At 38.1% G+C, this 19,368-nt stretch overlaps 1 protein-coding gene across 1 annotated transcript in view; it reads right to left on the reverse strand.

Moving 5' to 3' along the window:
* The window catches only part of CEMIP2 (cell migration inducing hyaluronidase 2), a 75,746-nt gene that overhangs the window by 47,941 nt on the left and 8,437 nt on the right, over window positions 1-19,368 (reverse strand). Inside the window, exons 2-5 of the mRNA XM_043890717.1 lie at window positions 10,030-10,372; window positions 5,363-5,503; window positions 4,227-4,788; window positions 389-558 (exon numbers count right to left, since the gene is read on the reverse strand). Coding sequence (XP_043746652.1) covers window positions 389-558; window positions 4,227-4,788; window positions 5,363-5,503; window positions 10,030-10,360 — 1,204 coding nt within the window. The 5' untranslated portion in view covers window positions 10,361-10,372. The remainder of the gene's footprint in view (window positions 1-388; window positions 559-4,226; window positions 4,789-5,362; window positions 5,504-10,029; window positions 10,373-19,368) is intronic.

The following is a 19,368-nucleotide window of genomic DNA, read 5'->3' on the forward strand; positions in this document are numbered from 1 at the left end:
TTGTCGATACAGCTATAAAACAGTAAGAACCAAAGTACAAAACCAGTTCACTGTCACAGAACATAGTCAAAGACAGCTCACCCTATCACATCCAGATTGGTCCGACTGATACTAAATCTAGGAAACAAATCTATTAACCACACCTAATGACTCAAGAATGAAGAACAATGTCCAACTGAGGATGCATAAACTAGACCATTTTCTAATCCAGAAAAAAAGAGTGTTGTTTCAGCCTAAAAGATCAACTATAGTTGGAAAACTATAGGTTTCATCTTCAATCAGTTGAGAAATAGAAATAGACTGTCATATGAATACAATGCCACTTTAAAAAACATTTGTCACAATACTTACCAACGTATTAACAAGAGTATAAACTGTGCTCGCCTACCTTCAGTCCATTCACTATAAGCTGTCACAGAGAACTTCTGACCATCCACAGTATAAAATTCTCTTTGGGCGAGAGCCTTCCCTCCACTACTATGATTCTCATAGTTTCTTACAGATTCATTGCAAGAAGTACTGCCACCATCAATGACACCAACCAAAGCCCAAGCTTGCCTAGAAGGAAAAAGAGCAGGTGCAACTGATTGTTTGTCATGGTACTGACCCAAATCCCCAACACAGATGTTATGACAGGTGCTATTAATTCTATTTCATTTTTGTCAATCCCTCCAACTCTTTTACCACATGTGGTTGCAAGTCCAAACTTGACTGAAAAAACTGACATCACAGAAGGAAATGCACCTGGATTTTAAATCCCTGTTTGTCCAGTTCTGTAACAGGTGAAATGCTGATTACTATGATTTCAATTAATCATTGACTTCCCTGATGCACACTTGTTTCATTCACATTATTTTTTATTATTATTTTTTCTAATCTTCTGGCCACTCAACATGTGGGGTGTCAGTTTCCAACCAGATATGAAACCAGCATCCCTTGCATTAGAGGACAGATTCTTAACCACTGGATCACCAGTGTGTGTTAGTCACTCAGTTGTGTACGACTCTCTGTGACCCCAAGGACTGTAGCCCACCAGGCTCCTCTGTCCATGGAATTCTCCAGGCAAGAATACTGGAATGGATTGCAACTCCCTTCTCCAGGGGATCTTCCCGACCCAGGGACTGAACCCAGGTCTCCTGCATTGCAAGCAAATTCTTTACCATCTGAGCCACCAGGGAAGCCCCCATTTCTTTTTAAATGATTATTGCCTGGTCTCTTTTCCACTCTTATCTCTGCAATGTTCTCAAATCTAACTACATAATAGAATCATATGGGAGCTTTAGAAACATATCCAAGCTTAGACCCAGCCCACACCAACGCAACCAACATCTCTACAGGCGGGGCCTAGCATGAGTCTGTTTTAAAGTTCCCCAGATGCTCCGACTGTGCAGCCACACTGGAGAACCAAGCAGGGGTTCTCAAACTTCACTGGTACCAGAATTAAACGTAAGGCTTGTTAAACCAGACTGCTGGGCCCCACCTTCTGACTGTTGGATGTGCGGCCATAGAATTACTGACAAGTTCCCAGGTGATGCTGATGCTGCTGGTCTGGGAACCACACTGCGAACCTGAGTCACAGGTCAGAGGTTACAGCAGTAGGCGTTATCTTTGACTGCATACATTGCCAGTGGGGAGCAGGGGTATGTTCTACGCTTCAGAGATCCTGATGTAAATGATGTACCGTGGGCCCTGCGCATGGGATTTTTTAAGATCTCAGGGGTGCAAACAAAGCTGAGAACCGCTGGTTATTAGTTTAATATTAAAGCTGTAGAATCACTATTCAACAGGTTTTTAATTTTACATGCTTTATATCTATTTGTTGAAAGCAATACACTTGAAAAACACCATTTTATTTCTGTGATACTGTGATAAACATTCCAGGGACTCTGCTCAAGCTTGTGACCAAAGTCAATTTAAAAAAAAAAAAAGAAAGAAAGAATAAAGACAAAACATCAGAAAATTAGCCTTAAGACTCCTGGTTTAAAACATGAAAAGAAAAATGTCACCTTCTCACTGTAGGGGGGAAAAATTGCCAAATATAATCTATGCTAGACAGATGGCTGGATATTCACAGATGAAAGTTAACCAATGCATGCCTACATCCTTACAAATCCCACACCCGCCCCTGTGTGGATTAGCTACTCTTTGGCTGACTGTTTTATAGCTCTATTTATATTCTTTGATACAGCAGAAAGAATCAAATGAAGAATGTTTTAGTTTATTATCTCCTATGTGAGGGAAGGAGAGGAAGACTATCAGAGGCTTCCTTTATTTACCAGAACTGCCTCAGCAACTATAAAACAATGTTCTATTCTACTGACACTATCTCCAAAACACTCCTACTTCCCTCCTCCACTTGAGGAAAATTTCAACGTGCCAGACATTATCTTCAAAGGGGCATGTTTATGTACCCTGGAGATAATATCAATGCAAAGGAACACTGGCAAAGGATCACAATTCTAATTTCTCCGTCAAATCAGCAGCAATATTTTAAAAGGAATTTGAAAACAGTAGGGAGATTACCCGGAAAGTCAAACAAAACATTCAGAGCTAATGATCACACAAATCTAGAACAATAATGACTTAAAGAAACAAAAGTTATTATCTCTGGTACTATCGGATGATGAAATAGAGTAGGTATCTGAGCAGACCATGCTTTCACTCCTAGGTCTATCAATTATAGAAATACCTGCACATGAGCATGAAGAGAAACTCCAGTACTTTGGCCACCTGATGCAAAGAGTCGACTCATGGGAAAAGACTGTTGAAGGGAAAGATGGGGGGCAAGAAAAGAAGGGGGCGACAGAGGATGAGATGGTTGGATGACATCACTGACTCAATGGACATGAGTTTGAGCAAACTCCGGGAGATAGTGAAGGACAGGGAAGCCGGCATGCTGCAGTTCATGGGATCGCAAAGAGTGGGACATGACTTAGCGACTGAACAACAACAACAAATATTCCCCGTGTGAGTAAAAAGAGGTTTAAAACCACTACAGACCCTTTTTCTTCACTAATTTTTGTCTTCTTAACTTCTCTACAATTTCTATAGATAATATTCCATTCTAACACTGACCAAAGGAAAAAGTAATAACTAAATAAATCAACCATCAAAGGAAAAAAAGAGAAACTAGATCATTTCAACATGCCAGTTTTGAAGTTCTCTAACTTTTCACTGCAGATATCCCCTGGCTTTATTGTGAACAGTAAGCAGAAAACTTCTGTTTTCTTTGTAAATGTTGAGCCAGCTACTTCCCCAGAACCGCATTAGGAAATCATGGTTAGCCAGAATACGGCACAAGAACACAAGAATAAATTGTAGGAATGAATCCTACTATCTGGGTGAACTCCTGGGCCCTCCAACTTGTGCCAGGGTCTCATAGGACAGTGCCAATCAAACAAGATTCAAATTAAAGGGTTCAAATAACAAAAGAAAAAAGAGCGAGAGAGAGAGAAAGAAAAGAAAAAGAAACCTGTGCATGTTCCACCCCTCCTCGTGCTTTTAAGACAACTTTTACACCTTAGCTCAGAATGGGGCCCTAACCTTTCAACTCATAAGGTGAAACTCAATTAGCCTGAGTTTCATATGATCTTCAGAAGATACTATAAGAAGGAAGTCAATTTCCTTAAACTGATTGTTTTTCAGAACCATACTCCCATTCTTAATTTTTCACAAGTCCAATGCTAAGATTCACAAAGTGTTTCATAAACCAAAGCTTAGAAGAGAGCTTTGTAACCAGTATTCTATCCTCCAATTCAAAGCAAGAGGCAACCAGACTTCCAAATTGTAGTGGCCATTCTGACACCTGACTTTCTCCATCACACTCTCCTCTCACACAGACACAGATTCTAATACGCAGCGGGAAAGAAAGTAAAAAAAGATAGGTATGGGGCCTCCCTGGCAGTCCAGTGGTTGGGAGTCCACCTGCCAATGAAGGGAACGTGGGTTTGATCCCTGGTCCAGGAGGATCCCACCAGCCGAGGGGCAACTGGGCCCTCAAGCCACAGCTACTGAGCCTGAGGGCCCTAGAGTCCGTGCTGCATGACCAAAGGAGCCACCACGAGGAGAGACCCGAGCACCACAGCCAGAGAGCAGCCTCGGCTCGCCACAACGAGAGAAAGCCCTTGCAGCAAGGAAGACCCAGCACAGTCAAAAATAAATAAATACAAAATTGTAAAATATATCTTCATGCTAAAAAAAAAAATAAAAAAGATATGCATGCCCACCTGTAGCCCAGCCCTTGGATCAGCTTACTTCCCAGCCGGTCCTGGATCATCTGTATGGTTCCTTGTAAGAGGCTTTTAACAGCTGAATCTCCAACAGCTATGGCAACAATCCGTCCTGGATCCTGGTCTCTCAGGAATTTCTGAAGTCGCCTACTTTCATTTTGGGATTCATGGGTATCAAATCTCTCAATTTCCAAAATTTTGGCTGTGTCTTGATCAATGACCCTCACATTGAGGCCCCTGGAAAAGTCCTTTTCAAAGGCATAGGAGCCAAAGGTCAAGCCTGAAGAATTCAGAGTTCTCACCAACAATGTCCATGATGCCTTCTGTGTCCCATGTAATTCCAGTGTCCCGCCGGCTTCCACACCAATAAATTTTTTGCCAAATGTTGGCATACTTTCACCTTCATCTGACTTGCCATACAAGGTAATTGTCGCTTTGGATTTATAGCGGCATTTTTCTGCTCCAATATGAAGCGCCCCACCATCCTTGATCAGGATGTAACGAGTCCTCAAAGTAATATTTCTGGATCCATCTTTATCATCCCCAAATACAAGCAGTCCTGCAGGGAATAACACCAAGTAAGCCAGTTTCTGAAATATCTTTCTAAGGTACAGAGAAATAGCTTTCATCTTAAGAGGGAACAAAAGCACTTCTGCAGTTAAGTTGGGAAAAAGAATTTACTGTAAGTCTGCTTAGAAAATTGAATGTTTTCAAAACGTATTAAAGAAATGGAGAATTCATATCTCAACACCCTAAACATGCCCATGTGTAAGAATTTCAATCCATTCACTTTAAAGGGAAATCATCTCTAGAAAAATATCTAAGACTCTACAAATCTGAATCTCATTTTTACCTGTATTAACCTACATTAATTCTCTCATCACTCTCCATAGTTGTAACAAAGATTTAGCTATGAGAGATGACCTTCTGGAGCTCGCTCTTTCTGAACAAACCAACGGTCTTGACTTGAGTGATTTCTAAGGCCCTTCTAGCTGTTGAATTCTACGGTTCTGGTTCTAACTTAGGAAACGTTCCTGTCTCCACGGTTAGTGACACCACATTCTAAATGCCAACAACAGTTTTCTACATAAAGAACATCAAATGTTGCTGTTCCCATAGACAGGGACCGTTACCTCCATCCTGAATAACTATAGAATTCACTGTGGCATCTGAGGTCAGACGAAACATATCTCCTTCCTTGATAACAACTTGTTTTGCAGAATCTTGTCCTGGATCCCAGTTCCTGAGACGGGGGTTTTGATCTGGGCAATTCTCTATAAAACAAAGCAACATCAATACCCCATTAAACCAACAAGACACAAAAACACCTTTAGCCAAATTCAAGTACTACTGTTGTTTATTGCAACTTGCAAGTAACGGGCTGACGTATTTTAATTTCTTTCCATAAGGATGGAATTCCTATCCCATCCCACCAAGCAGAGCTATGTCAAATCCTTTACTTCCTCAAAACATAAAAAAGGTTTCTCCACAAAAGCAAGTTGCTCCCATCTAGTTTGGGTCAGAGTCCAGTAAAAACAGAGTTCCCCTGAACTATCTACTCTGGAAACAAATCAACAGTAAGAGGCAAAACTCTGAATTGTGTTTAGAAAAGAATATAAGTTCACAACATACTGATAGATTAAAGAAAAAAAAAAAAAAAGAATTGCTAAGCAATATGCATATTAGGTCTTCCCAGGTTCCTTCCTATGCATGGAGAATCATAAAGAAGGTGATAACGGCACTTCCTTCATCACAAAGGCAGCTGCTGATAAATAGCAGTATCTTCAGACATGTACATTTTCCCAACAAAACTGCAAGAGGCAAATAGCCAAAACCATGACTTCTCATTTTCAGAGATGAGGAAACTACAGATTAGAGAAGCCAAACCCAAGACAACTCAGCAAGTTGAGTGATATGAAAGTTCCCCTTTAAGAAATGAGGTTTGAAAAAAAAAAAAAAAAAAAGAAATGAGGTTTGGAAAAAAAAAAAAAAGAAATGAGGTTTACTTTCCTTGCAGTGTTCTTTTGCTAGAATTTGCCTCTTGAATAGATGATGATGAAAATACAAAAAGTATTTTGCATTGCCAAAGCTATTTAAAGCATGAGACCTTTCATTTATTTATATATATATAAAATTTGGGAGAGGAAAAAAATATCACGCCAATTTTTTTTAATTTATTTTTTTTTCTTTTTTTATTTTTAATGTTAGGATAATTACAATATTGTGTTGATTTCTCCCATACATCAACATGGATCAGCCACAGATACATATGTCCTCTTCCTCTGGAGCCTGCCTCCCATCTCTTACCCTATCCCACTCCTCTAGATTGTCACAGAGTCCTGGTTTGAGTTTCCTGAATCATACAACAAATTCCCACTGGCTATTTTACATATGTTAGTGTATATGTTTCCATGCTACTCTCTCCATTATCACACCAATTTTGACCAATTAATGACCAAGTAGTTATTGAGGACCAATTTGTCCACTCTGGACTAAATAGTGTAAAATTCATAAAGTTTATAATATATAAAATTTAGAATGAGCTCACAGCCCTTAGAGTATATAATCTAGTTTTGTATGAAATAATACTGAAAAATATGGTAGTTTCTTTGATGCAAAAAAGCTCAGAGAAAGGAGAGGTGGCGCTAGAGTAACTGAGATAGCTTCAACAGAGCAGACCTAAACCCCCAAAGAGTGGACAGAATTTAAATAAGAGGAGCATGAAGGGGAGATATGAATATTAGCGATGCAAACATCCCTTATGGTCCAAGTCCATTCGGTTGCTCATTTAGAATAGCCAGATGTCGCCTACATTTAAACTAAGCAAAGATTAGAAAGGCCAGGGTACACTTGTATGAAGTGGAAGGTATATACTACAGGATAATGTGAGAAAAAGTAGAGATACTGCGTACATCACAAAGATAACAGTTTTTTATAGGAAGTAAATTATGATTCCTCATTTTGAACTTGCACACCACTAATGCAAACATCTATTTCTAAGCATTCATGCTGGTTTATGCTCTCTCTTTGAAGTGATAGTAACCACTACCATTAAAATTAGTCCTACTAGGTAAGACCTTGGCAATTACTTCATGGAATTAATTTTTGTCCTAGCAGCTTCATGATCATTGATATTTAATTCTGATAAATCAATGATCATCACTAATATGCTAAGAATAGTCAAACTTTTCTTTCTATCAAAGAAACAAGAAATGTCTTGAATTCATTCTGACTTAATATTGAGGATTTCTTGAGCTTTTCTTGTACCTCCCTCTCTACCCATAAAACATTTAACTGGAATTCTCCATGATATCACAAGCAAATGTAGGTCCCAAGAAACAAGCAATCGACCCAGTTAGAGAAGAAAATCCAGAAGGAATCTAAAAAAGATCTAAAACCTACTATAATAATTATATAATTCCTCTTGTTTATAATTATTTCCTAGGGAAGCATGCTTCACTAAAAATTTTTTATCACCCAAAATTCTAATCTGTTTTTTTCCAGTAAAGTACATTTAATGAGAAAACATGTAGTCTGCAGAAAGCATCAAAAAATAGGTTAGCCAGCCCCACCTTCTTGGCTACCCACTTGTTCAGTAGTGGGATCCATTATTAAAGTTATGTAACAGCAGTAATCACAGTAAGGCTGATTCTGAAATATTTTAGCATACCAGGTCTTTCCACTGATATTCTGCCCTTTACTGCCAAAATGTGAAACTAAAAAATGTTGATTCAAGGAACCACATCACCAATTCACTGTCTTAGCTGGAATATGAAAATGTCAATGAAAGCCACAGATTTTAGCTCTGATTTTCCATAATCTAGCATCCATTTACTGCAGATTGCTTGGAAAGAATGAATCAACAGCAGTGAACTTGGTTATTTCTCTGGAGAATAGAGGAGAGAAAGTCAATGGTATGTGCAACAAAAAAGCAATGTTGCAAGTTCTTTATGTGGTCCACTGGCTTGGCCAACAAAAATGTTGACAGACACCTCAACATCACTCTGTCATACAGAATGAAGTATAAGTCAGAAAGAGAAAAACATATTTAAAAAAATGGCATAGATGAACTTATTCGCAAAGCAGAAATAGAGACATACCAAGGAAGGAAGGTAGGGTGGGATAGACTGGGAGATTGGGATTGACCTACATAATTACTATGTATAAAATAGATAACTAATGAGAACCAGCTGTATAGTACAAGGAGCTCTACTTAAAGCTCTATGGTGACCTAATGGGAAGGAAATCCAAGGAAGAGGGGATACGTGTATACGTGTGGCTGATTCACTTTGCTGTATGGCAGAAACTAACACATTATAAAGCAACTACACTCCAATTAAAAAAAAAACAAAACAAACACATATACATTTTAAAAAAAGTCAAATGAACATCTCTCTTACTTCAGGTCTACTTTTTTACAAGTATTGACATTATCTCCCCCTAAACCTTAAAGTCTCTAAGACCCCTAAATCACCCATGAAAACTAAATAGACTAATGTTTCCAAGTCTTATAACCAGTAAGTGAAAGTGTGTTAGGGACTCAGTCATGTTCAACTCTTTGCAACCCCATGGGCTGGATCCCGCCAAGATCCTCTGGCCATGGAATTCTCCAGGCAAGAATACTGGAGTGGGTAACCATTCACTTCTCCAGGGGATCTTCCCAAGCCAGGGATCAAATCCAGATCTCCTGCACTGCAAGCAGATTCTTTACCATCTGATTCATTCCAGGGATGCCTATAACCAGTAAAATACTTCTCAAATGTTATATCCATTTAAGAAGGCACTAATTCAACAAAAATCTGTTGCAGATGATAAAATAATGCAGACCAATATGGTGCTAATCCTGGTGGCCTAGTCTGCTTTCTCCACAGCTTTGAGCCCTTTGATTTTTAGAGAGGGATGGGGTGCATTATGAGGCCAGTCTTCATTGGTACTGGGGTTTCCCAGGTGGCTCAGAGGCGAAGAATTTGCCTGCCAATGAAGAAGACGCTGGAGATGCAGGTTCGATCCCTGGGTTGGGAAGATCCCCTGAAGGAGGAAATGTCAACCCACTCCAGTATTCTTGCCTGGGAAATCTCATAGACAGAGTAACCTGGCAGGCTACAGTCCATAGGGGTGTAAAGAGTCAGGCATGACTAAACACACAAACATTTTAGCAGTGCTATACTGAGGCTGACTGACAATATCATTCTAAGTACAGTTATGTCACCAACTCGAAAAGCAAAAACCATTTAAGAAATTAAAATCCTCCTAAATGAAGTTTAACTATGAAAACAAGTGTATCACAACTTATACCTACTAATGGATATTTTCCTTTAAGGATACACATTATTGCTCAAAAATACTGGGAGCTTCTCTTTTGGAACTGTCCCCTCAATTGGTTTCAAATGGCAGAACACAAATCCTATCGCTTTCACTTTTTTCCCCCAATTAAATATACTTTATCACTGCATTTAGTAATTCTTATTACTAAAAACTTGTGGCAATCTGAAAATCATACCTACTACAAAAGATGAAATTGTGCCTCCACAAGATTTCAGTCAAGACTCTTAAAATTACCATTTTGAAAAGAAATGTTCCAAGAAGGTCTGTGAGCCCTGGGGCAAAGTGCAAATGGAAAGGAAGAGCAATCTTTTATCATTTTCAATGGATTCCTTTAACAATTGCTCTCATTCATAAGAAGTTATAGCTCCTATTATCTAATTATATATAAGTTAGCTAGAGCCAAGTTAAGATAACAAAAGATTTTTCAGAATTTATTCTATTTCCTTCCCTTCTTTCTTCTCTTATATGTACTCACCATCTGGAGCATATTTTGAGGATATTCCTAAAATGACTGCAAGTGCAACAAAAAATGAAAAACTAGTAATAGCAAAGCAAATGAAAGTATTTTTGTGCCTCTTCTGCTTTCGGCGCTCTCTCTGGACTTGCTGTTCCTCAGATGAAAAAGCAAAGCTGGCCTGGGCTTCCTGTCGGATGGAGGTAAATTTGGCTGAAGCTTGGCTCTTTGGAGGAGGAGGGGGACGCAGTGGGACAACCTTCCCTGGAACATAGCCAGATGAACGATGGCTGTTTCCATTCTGAGGTTGCAGGAAAGCAGGGGAGTGTCCCCTGGAATTAGTGGCATGCATGATACACTGTCACTGTGAAAAGAAACAAACAAAACAAAATTTAGGCTCAGAAATGTGAGAACTGTAATGCCTTTTTTTTAGTGTGGTAAAATATATATAACATGGTACTTACCATTTTAACCATTTATAAATGTATAATCCAGTGGCATTAAGCACATTCACAATGTTGTACGACCATCACAATCATCTATTTCCAGGGCATTTTCATCATCCCAAACAGAAACTCCGTACCCATGAAGCAAAAACATTTCCCTCCTTCTCCCCAGTCACCACTGTAATGACTTTTTTGAAAATATCATCAGCTTACATCCTGATATATTAAACTGTGTCAACAATCACCTTCAGTGATCCACTTCTAATGCCACTGCTTCTCCACCCTACACACTACAATCACTTGATAACTTAATGCCCAATGCCGCACCCCAAAAATTGTCAGGAGGCAAGCAACTGCATCTTTTAAATGATACAGTGATTCTAATGGGCATCTTGATTGAGAACCACTGTTGCATGGCAGCTTTTCTCAACTGTGCGTAAGATTCCCAAGCGAAGCTTGTTAAGTAGGTAGATTCCTAGGTTTTCTCATTCTGGCTCAGTGGGTGGAAAGAGGGCCCTGGAGTTTATATTTTTAAAATGCACCTTGGTGACACTGAATCAGGTGTTCACCCGTGAGTATAATTACTGTAAAGCTCTTCAAATTGAAGTTAAAGTCCATCTGTCATATGAGGACCACAAGGTGGTCCTAACAAGTTCCAACAGACAAGCATACATGTTTCAGTTCAGTTCAGTTCAGTCACTTAGTCGTGTCCAACTCTTTGCGACCTCATGGACTGCAGCACGCCAGGCTTCCCTGTCCATCACCAACTCCTAGAGTTTGTTCAAACTCATGTCCATTGAGTCAATGATGCCATCCAACCATCTCATCCTCTGTCATCCCCTTCTCCTCCGCCTTCAATCTTTCCCACCATCAGGGTCTTTTCAAATGAGTCAGTTCTTCGCATCAGGTGGCCAAAGTAATGGAGTTTCAGCTTCAGCATCAGTCCTTCCAGTGAATACTCAGGACTGATTTCCTTTAGGATGGACTGGTTGGATCTCCTTGCAGCCCAAGGGACTCTCAAGAGTCTTCTCCAACATCACAGTTCAAAAGCATAATTCTTCGGTGCTCAGCTTGCTTTATAGTCCAGCTCTCACATCCATACACGGCTACTGGAAAAACCAAAGCTTTGACCAGACGGACATTTGTTGGCAAAGTAATGTCTCTGCTTTTTAATATGCTGTCTAGGTTGGTCATAACTTTTCTTCCAAGGAGCAAGTGTCTTTTAATGTCATGGCTGCAGTCACCATCTGCAGTGATTTTGGAGCCCAAGAAAATAAAGTCTGCCACTGTTTCCACTGTTTCCCCATCTATTCGCCATGAAGTGATGGGACCAGATATCATGATCTTCCTGAATGTTCAGTGTTAAGTCAGCTTTTTCACTCTACTCTTTCACCTTTATCGAGATGCTCTTTAGTTCCTCTTCATTTTCTGCCATGAGGGTGGTGTCATCTGCATATCTGAGGTTATTGATATTTCTCCCTGCAATCTTGATTCCAGCTTGTGCTTCATCCAGCCCAGCATTTCACATGATGTACACAGCATAGAAGTTAAATAAGTAGGGTGACAATATACAGTCTTGACATATTCCTTTCCCAATTTGGAACCAGTCGTTGTTCCATGTTCCATTCTAACTATTACTTCTTGACCTGCATACACATTTCTCAGGAGGCAGATAAGGTGGCCTGGTATTCCCATCTCTTGAAGAGTTTTCCATAGTTTGTTGTGATCTACACAGTCAAAAGCTTTAGCATAGTCAATGAAGCAGATGTTTTTCTGGAATTCTCTTGTTTTTTCTATGATCCAGTGGATGTTGGCAATTTGATCTCTGGTTCTCCTGCCTTTTCTAAATCCAGCTTGGACATTTGGAAGTTCACGGTTCACTGCTGAAGCCTGGCTTGGAGAATTTTGAGCATTATTTTGCTAGTGTGTGAGATGAGTGCAATTGTGCAGTAGTTTAAGCATTCTTTGGCATTGTCTTTCTTTGAGAATGAGATGAAAACTGACCTTTTCCAGTCCTGAGGCCACTGCTGAGTTTTCCAAATTTGCTGGCATACTGAATGCAGCACTTTAACAGCATCATCTTTTACGATTTGGAGTAGCTCTGCTGGAATTCCATCACCTCCACTAGTTTTGTTCATAGTGATGCCTCCTAAGGCCCACTTGACTTTACACTGCAGAATGTCTGGCTTTAGGTGAGTGATCACACCTAGAGTTATCTTGATATCACTAGAGTTATCACACCTAGTTATCTTGGTAATATAACTTATTTTTAACCATGCTATCACTTAATAGACTGTGAATTCATTTAATGAGAAAGTCTATACTATCTTTTTAAATACTGAAATTTTGTTTTAAAAAATAGCAGGCATTCAAATATCATGTTTAAATGGTTTTAAAAAATAGCTAACATTGCTAGAGCACTTACTACCTGGTCCTGTTCTAAACACCTTACATGTGTTAACTCATCTAACACATTTAATGCAACAAATCTATGAGGAGGTACCATTATCCCCATTTTACACACCAGAAAACTGAGGACTAGAAAAGTTAATTAGCTAGTTTACAGAGAACCAGGACTTGAACCCAAGAATGCTGACTAACAGTTACACTAAGGTGTCTTCCCAAATACTTGAGAGACAGTAATTTCAAAGAATCAATTCTGCAAGGGTATAAGGAGAACTGTGTTGAGTCTGAAAGGGTACTTTAATATTCTCAGAACTTCTTCATGCAGAAGTTTATCAGACTGTGTATGATTCTTTCTAATCTAAGAGAACCTGACACAAACACAAAACGGCAGCCCTTTTTACTTTCTATATTCTTTATATTAAGCACTTAGTTTTTGAATAAAAGAATAAGTTTTAAATGAAACCTGACTCCAATTTTGTCAAATAAAAGAGAAGAGGGCTAGGAGGGAGAAAAAGAGAAAGAATGGAATAAGAAGGGAGGGAGGGATAAAAGGGAAAGAAGCATTGTCATTTAATGTTCTTACTGCAACAGCTGTGGATAAATAAGAACCATGATGTTCACTACTTCTCCTCCTTAACAACTGTAGCATCTCAGAGTCACCTGACTTCATTCAATACTCTTACAATTAATCCCCCTCATCTCCTGCCAAAACAACAAAAAAGGGTACCTTTAAACTGCTCTAAACTACAGCAAATCCACTAAACACAAAATGTGACCAATTAAAGAAGCCACAAATAAGTGTTCCCAGGACCCAAACGACCTGGAAATTAATGGGGACAGAAAGGGAATCTAATCAGGAATTGATGCTGATTTTACAGAGGGCAAAGAACATTCTGAGAGTCAGTGTGTCTGTCAAAAGCACTTGGTTTGTGGAGTTTGATTTCTGAACAAAAGTAATTATTTAGATGAAGCTTAAGCTCCATAACAAAGGGAAAACAACATGATTCAAGGTGCTATTGAAGAAACTGCTGCATGTGCCAAGCAGCAGAACAAAATAATGGATACATCCTGCTGGAACAAATGAGAGAGTATGACAAAGACCCCTTTATGATCATCTATTAACAAAGAAAGGACTCAACTAGATATTCTTGAGTGCCAGGCTCACCAGGGTGAGAGGGGAATCAGACTATAATCTCCTCTGAAAGGGAGTGGGAATCTTTTATTTGAAGCTGCAATCATCTGAAACTTCATTGTTTCAGGGTGAGAAAGGCTATTATTACTTAACAGGCTGGAGGCCCCTTTTGTAGGAGATAATGTCTCCAGATGTACCCATAACAACAACAACAACAAAGGCAGTGAGAGGCTCAATGAAATCACCATCCCACTTGGAAAAATTTTTGTGAATGTGAATGTGAAGAATTCACAAAATGGTATCCTAACATGAAATTTCACATGGTGTCAGTCACAAACTGACAAGATCAATAAATCAAATATAATCATGATGTGTTTTCCCCATAAATCTCCAAAACAATATATATTTTTTCTATATATTCTGAGCCGATTAGCTCTATTTTACTGAAAAACATGAAAATACATAGTAATAAATACAATCATTATTTTCCTAAATAATAAATTATTGCAACTATATTTAAGAGTAAATTTACAAGAAAATAATCATATTATATGCAGATTATCCTATTATGATTTCAGAATATATAAGACAAATACATTGCTTTAGGATTTCACTTTACATTTATGAGTTTAGTTTAGGAGTGGTATTATAAATTAATTACTTTAAAATATATTAAAAATAAAATAAATTAGTTGCTAGTTATAGATTTCAATAATTCATGGGAAAAAATGACATTTCACTCATTCAATAAACAATTGTGAGCTCTTGCTGTCATTAGAGAATTGTGGTAGGAACTATGGGTGATAAAGACAAAAGATATACAGCATCCCCAAGAAATACAATTCCTAAATTCAATTTTATTTATTTACTTTTAAAAATTATTCCAAGTATTTATTTTAAGAGTATTTGTACAAGTGAAATAGTATAAAATTTTAAACAATATTATATATAGAGTCCTAAATCCAATTTTTAAATCACTTGCTTGAAGAAAGAGTGAAATTGACCAAGGAAATATTGTAAAATACTGTGAGAGGCACTCAGGCTGTTCAATCCATAAGGTTGTTGTCTTTAGGTTGCATTAGTTTAAGTATGGGGTCCCCAAAACAAAGAAGAGACCTAACAGAGGAAAGAGGATGAAGAGTTTCCCCCAGTCTTTCAAGCTTTATTCAAAGTGAGCATTAGGTGTCATTTTAAAATTTTTACTACAGACTGAAGTTTCTACTTAATACACTGTTCATTTGTTTATACCACCTGTCATGTTTAAAAGGACTGTATTTCTAGTGGAAAGCACACAGAACACAGAAGGAACACACCAAGATTTTAAGTTATTACAGACTGTGCTAAACCTCTAAATGCAGACAATCCATAGTGAGTGATAATCCAAGTCATTCATACCAAATTTGTAAATACACTCTAAAAAGGTTTTGGAGCATAATTTTTGGTATTTAGATGTTCCTTGGAAGAATTATCTTGTGAGTATTTATTTCCTGGATGATTAAAAAACTTAGTAGCCCAAAAAGCTTGGTAATAATTAATTAAAAATAAAATCACGCAATTAAAAATCGGCACAGGGGATTTAGGCAAAATTTAAAGTAGATAATGAAAGAAATTATTAAAAATATGAAAAAAATCATATCAACTTAAAAATTTGTAAACGCTGAGAAAAAAGGGAAGCATTTTAAAACCTAGTACTTCTGTCAAATTCTCAGTTGCCCTCACACACACACACACACACACACACACAAAAATCTTAAAAATTTGCTATTATTTTAAATAAAATTCCTCTCTTGTACAAAAAAGTATACCCTCAAACAAACTGCGGGAGGGGCTTATGCAGTTGGTAAGAGCATTCAATTAATTTATTTAGTTATAAGCTAAAATAATCTAAGAAAGTAATTAATTTATTTTGAAATTTCAATAACATTAAAGGAGATCATAGTTTTGGGTTTATATGATTAAAAAGGTGCATGATGTTAAGAAAATTGAAATATTCCCCTATAAAATTTTCAAACTTTGTGCTATTTCATCCATGACACCTTCTCAGGATGCCACAATAAGCTCCCTGCCTGTTCTTCCCGGTACTCTGTTTAAAACTCTTGTTGAATCACCTTGCTTTCTGTCTTACGTTTCAATTGATATAACTACATATCCCTCTCCTGCAGTTGACCAGAAGCCTCTTAAGAGCAGGTACAACATCTTACTCTTCTTGGCATTCTCATGGGAGCTTACACACAGTAGGGACTCAAGTGCTTACTGAACTTAGAACTTAAAAGTTTTCCTCTCTCTCTCTCTCTCTCTCTCTCTCTCTTTCTCTCTCGCGCGCGTGCGCGCACGCACACACACACACACACACACACACACACTCTTATACACATACACACAGATTGGAATTTCCCATCGACTCCTTTTTCAACATCCTTGAGGCTCTAGGAAATCTGTCTAATCTCTGTATTAGTTGCCCTAATTTAGAGAAAGCTGAGAACATTTCAAGCAAAAAAGTCAGCACATTAATTTTTGTAAAATGCAACCCTAATATGCAACCCAGTGTGTGACTAATAGGTACTATTAACAAATGCAAATAATAATTCTAAAGATAAAGAGCAGCAAACTATCTAGACAAGCTCAACCTTTCACAATATTTTGTAAATTTTAACCACACACTATAAAATGCAGTAGGTACTTAGGAAAAAGGAAACGTTCCATTTCACTTTATATTGTTATGCTGACAGCAAGCAAAGCTTTTATCAGAGGAAAAATCTTCTCAATACAGAGATAGCAGCAATTAATTGAAAACTCCTTTAAAAAGGTTGAGTTTTCATTTTCTTTCTACTGCTGAGCTGTTAATACAGAAGACCAATTGCCTACCACAAGTGCTCATCACTCAGTGGTTGAGTACACTTGCCCCATAGTCAGCAAAATCATCCAGCCCCTCCAACCCAATGCTGAGAGAGACCGAAAGCCCACTGCTATGCCATACATATTGGCCCCATCATATGTGCATGTGCGCTAAGTCGCTTGGGTCATCTGACTCTGGGAACCTTATGGACTGTAGCCCACCAGGCTCCTCTGTCCATGGGATTCTCCAGACAAGAATGCTGCAGTGGGTTGCCATGCTCTCCTCCAAGTGATCTTCCCCACCCAGGGATCAAACATGAGTCTCTTAAGTCTCCTGCATTGGCAGGTGTGTTCTTAATCACTAGCACCACTTGTGAAGCTCTTAGCCCCAACATACTAAACTCCTAATGAAAATGCAGCACTTTTGACTGATTTAAGCTCTCCTAAATCCTGCCTACACTTGATATGAAAGCTTATTTTTGAATGGAAAATTCAGGCTTGTAGGAACTGTCGAGAAGCTGGCATGATCTCCTCAAGCATATCTTTCTTGGAGTAAGGACATAACTGGAGAATCAGTATCCAAGCTAAAGGTCAGTTTTACAAGTGTGTCTATTTTCCAACAGTTTCAGTACAACTGGCCAAAACCTGGTTAAGGAAACTTTTCCTTTTATTAATATCTTAGTACGTCTTTGTAACACATTGACTGATATGCTCAGTCACAGCAAAAAGTAAAAGTAAAACACGCCAGGAAAGAGAGGTGTTCATAAATTATCATGAAAACAAATGATAACTTTGTTTATAATTACTAGTAATGACGGGGAATGACCCTGATAATGGAAAAGAAGAAGAGGGCGACAGAGGATGAGATGGCTGGATAGCATCACCGATGCAATGGACATGAACTTGGGCAAACTCCCGGAGATGGGGAGGGACAGGGAGGCCTGGCGTCCTGCAGTCCATGGGGTCGCAGAGAGTTGGACACGACTGGGTGACTGAACAACAACAAATCATGACCTAATAAAATTCTTAACTGTCTTCTAATGGCTTTGAGCTTTCAATTAATAGTTCTAACTTCCAATCTCCTATTTATAGGAAAAGGACAAAAAAGAATAATATCAAGGTGATTTTCAGGTTTGGGCTTTGTGTGGGAGAAGTAGGATATTTCATCTAGTTTTGTTTTAGATTCAGGTTATATCACTGATAAACAATGAGCTCAGTAGCTCAATCATACAAAAACTATTCAGTAAGAAACAAACTTCGCAAAGCTGACTTTCAGGATCTTTAATTTCACATACTGTCAAATATTTAAGTGTTATCAATATTCTCGTACAAAGATTTTCAAATGCAAAGAATAAAGCAAAGAGAGTTTCAGAAGGGGGAATTCTCTTCTACATAGTTTAGCAGAATATACTTTATTTCATAGTCTATTATCAGAGCGCACAAGATAAAATATACTTTTCTACAGCAAACACTGCAAAGGAATTCAGCATAAATGCTAGGTCTATTCCTACAACTATTTGAGAGAAAATAGACAGAAGTTGGGAAAAAATTAAGTTCACTTTCATTGTAAGCAGAATCTAAAAGAACTGAATACCCTGAGATGTCCACACAGAACAGTGCCTTCACTCTGTCACATTCACATTCTGCCTTACTGCCCAGCACTTGTCACAGCCCTTCTGTCTTTTTCCTTCAACTCCCAAAAGCAGGATGAGTCACTATCACCCGGTACATTCCCAAGAAACAAGACACTGTGCAGTTAGTTTACCTGCACTGGTTCCTGTTCACTTTGCTAATTACCTAAATCAATGTTCAGAAGTAGAAGGGGAATGCACTAAACCTTAATGATAAACAGCTTCCTATGAAGTGAAAGGATAAGGGACTGAGGCTCTTTAATCCTATTCTTTCTCCACTTGGTCAATACAGACACATATGATGAATGATATACTCAAAAGTTAACCTACTATTATGTATAAATATCAACAGTCTCTTGCCTTCTAGTTTGGCATCCTATATTGCTCACATCTCTCCCCTCAAAGGGAAATAACTCTCTTAATATACACTAACTCTATTAAACAACAATACAGAGAAATCATATGGAATATTTCAAATGTATAGTCCTAAAAAGACTAAATTTACTTTAAAAAATGTTTTGCCACTAAGCGTTTGCATTGGAATAATTATTACTTAAAGTTAGAAGACATTTTTTTCCCTGCTTAGAAATTTACTTTTCATTTAACCTATACTCTCTTTGTCAGAAAACTGTAGTCAGGAAACAGTAAATCCCTGGCAAAGAAAAATTAACTACAAATACCAAGAGTTTGCTTACATGGAAAACAAGAAAACAATACATGCTTATGGGGCCTGTACTTAAGGATTTCCGATTAGCTAATTAGTTACAATTGCACTGAAATGTTCATATCCTTGGCAAATTCTATTGGAATCTCTTGTTAAAATATGGATCTCTCAAAACAAAGAGTATTTATACTATCTAATGCCCAAAATAAACCCAGTGAACACTTTCCCACTCTAAAGCTAAGTTGA

Source organism: Cervus elaphus, chromosome 29, assembly GCF_910594005.1.
Source record: "Cervus elaphus chromosome 29, mCerEla1.1, whole genome shotgun sequence".
Lineage (NCBI taxonomy): Eukaryota > Metazoa > Chordata > Mammalia > Artiodactyla > Cervidae > Cervus > Cervus elaphus.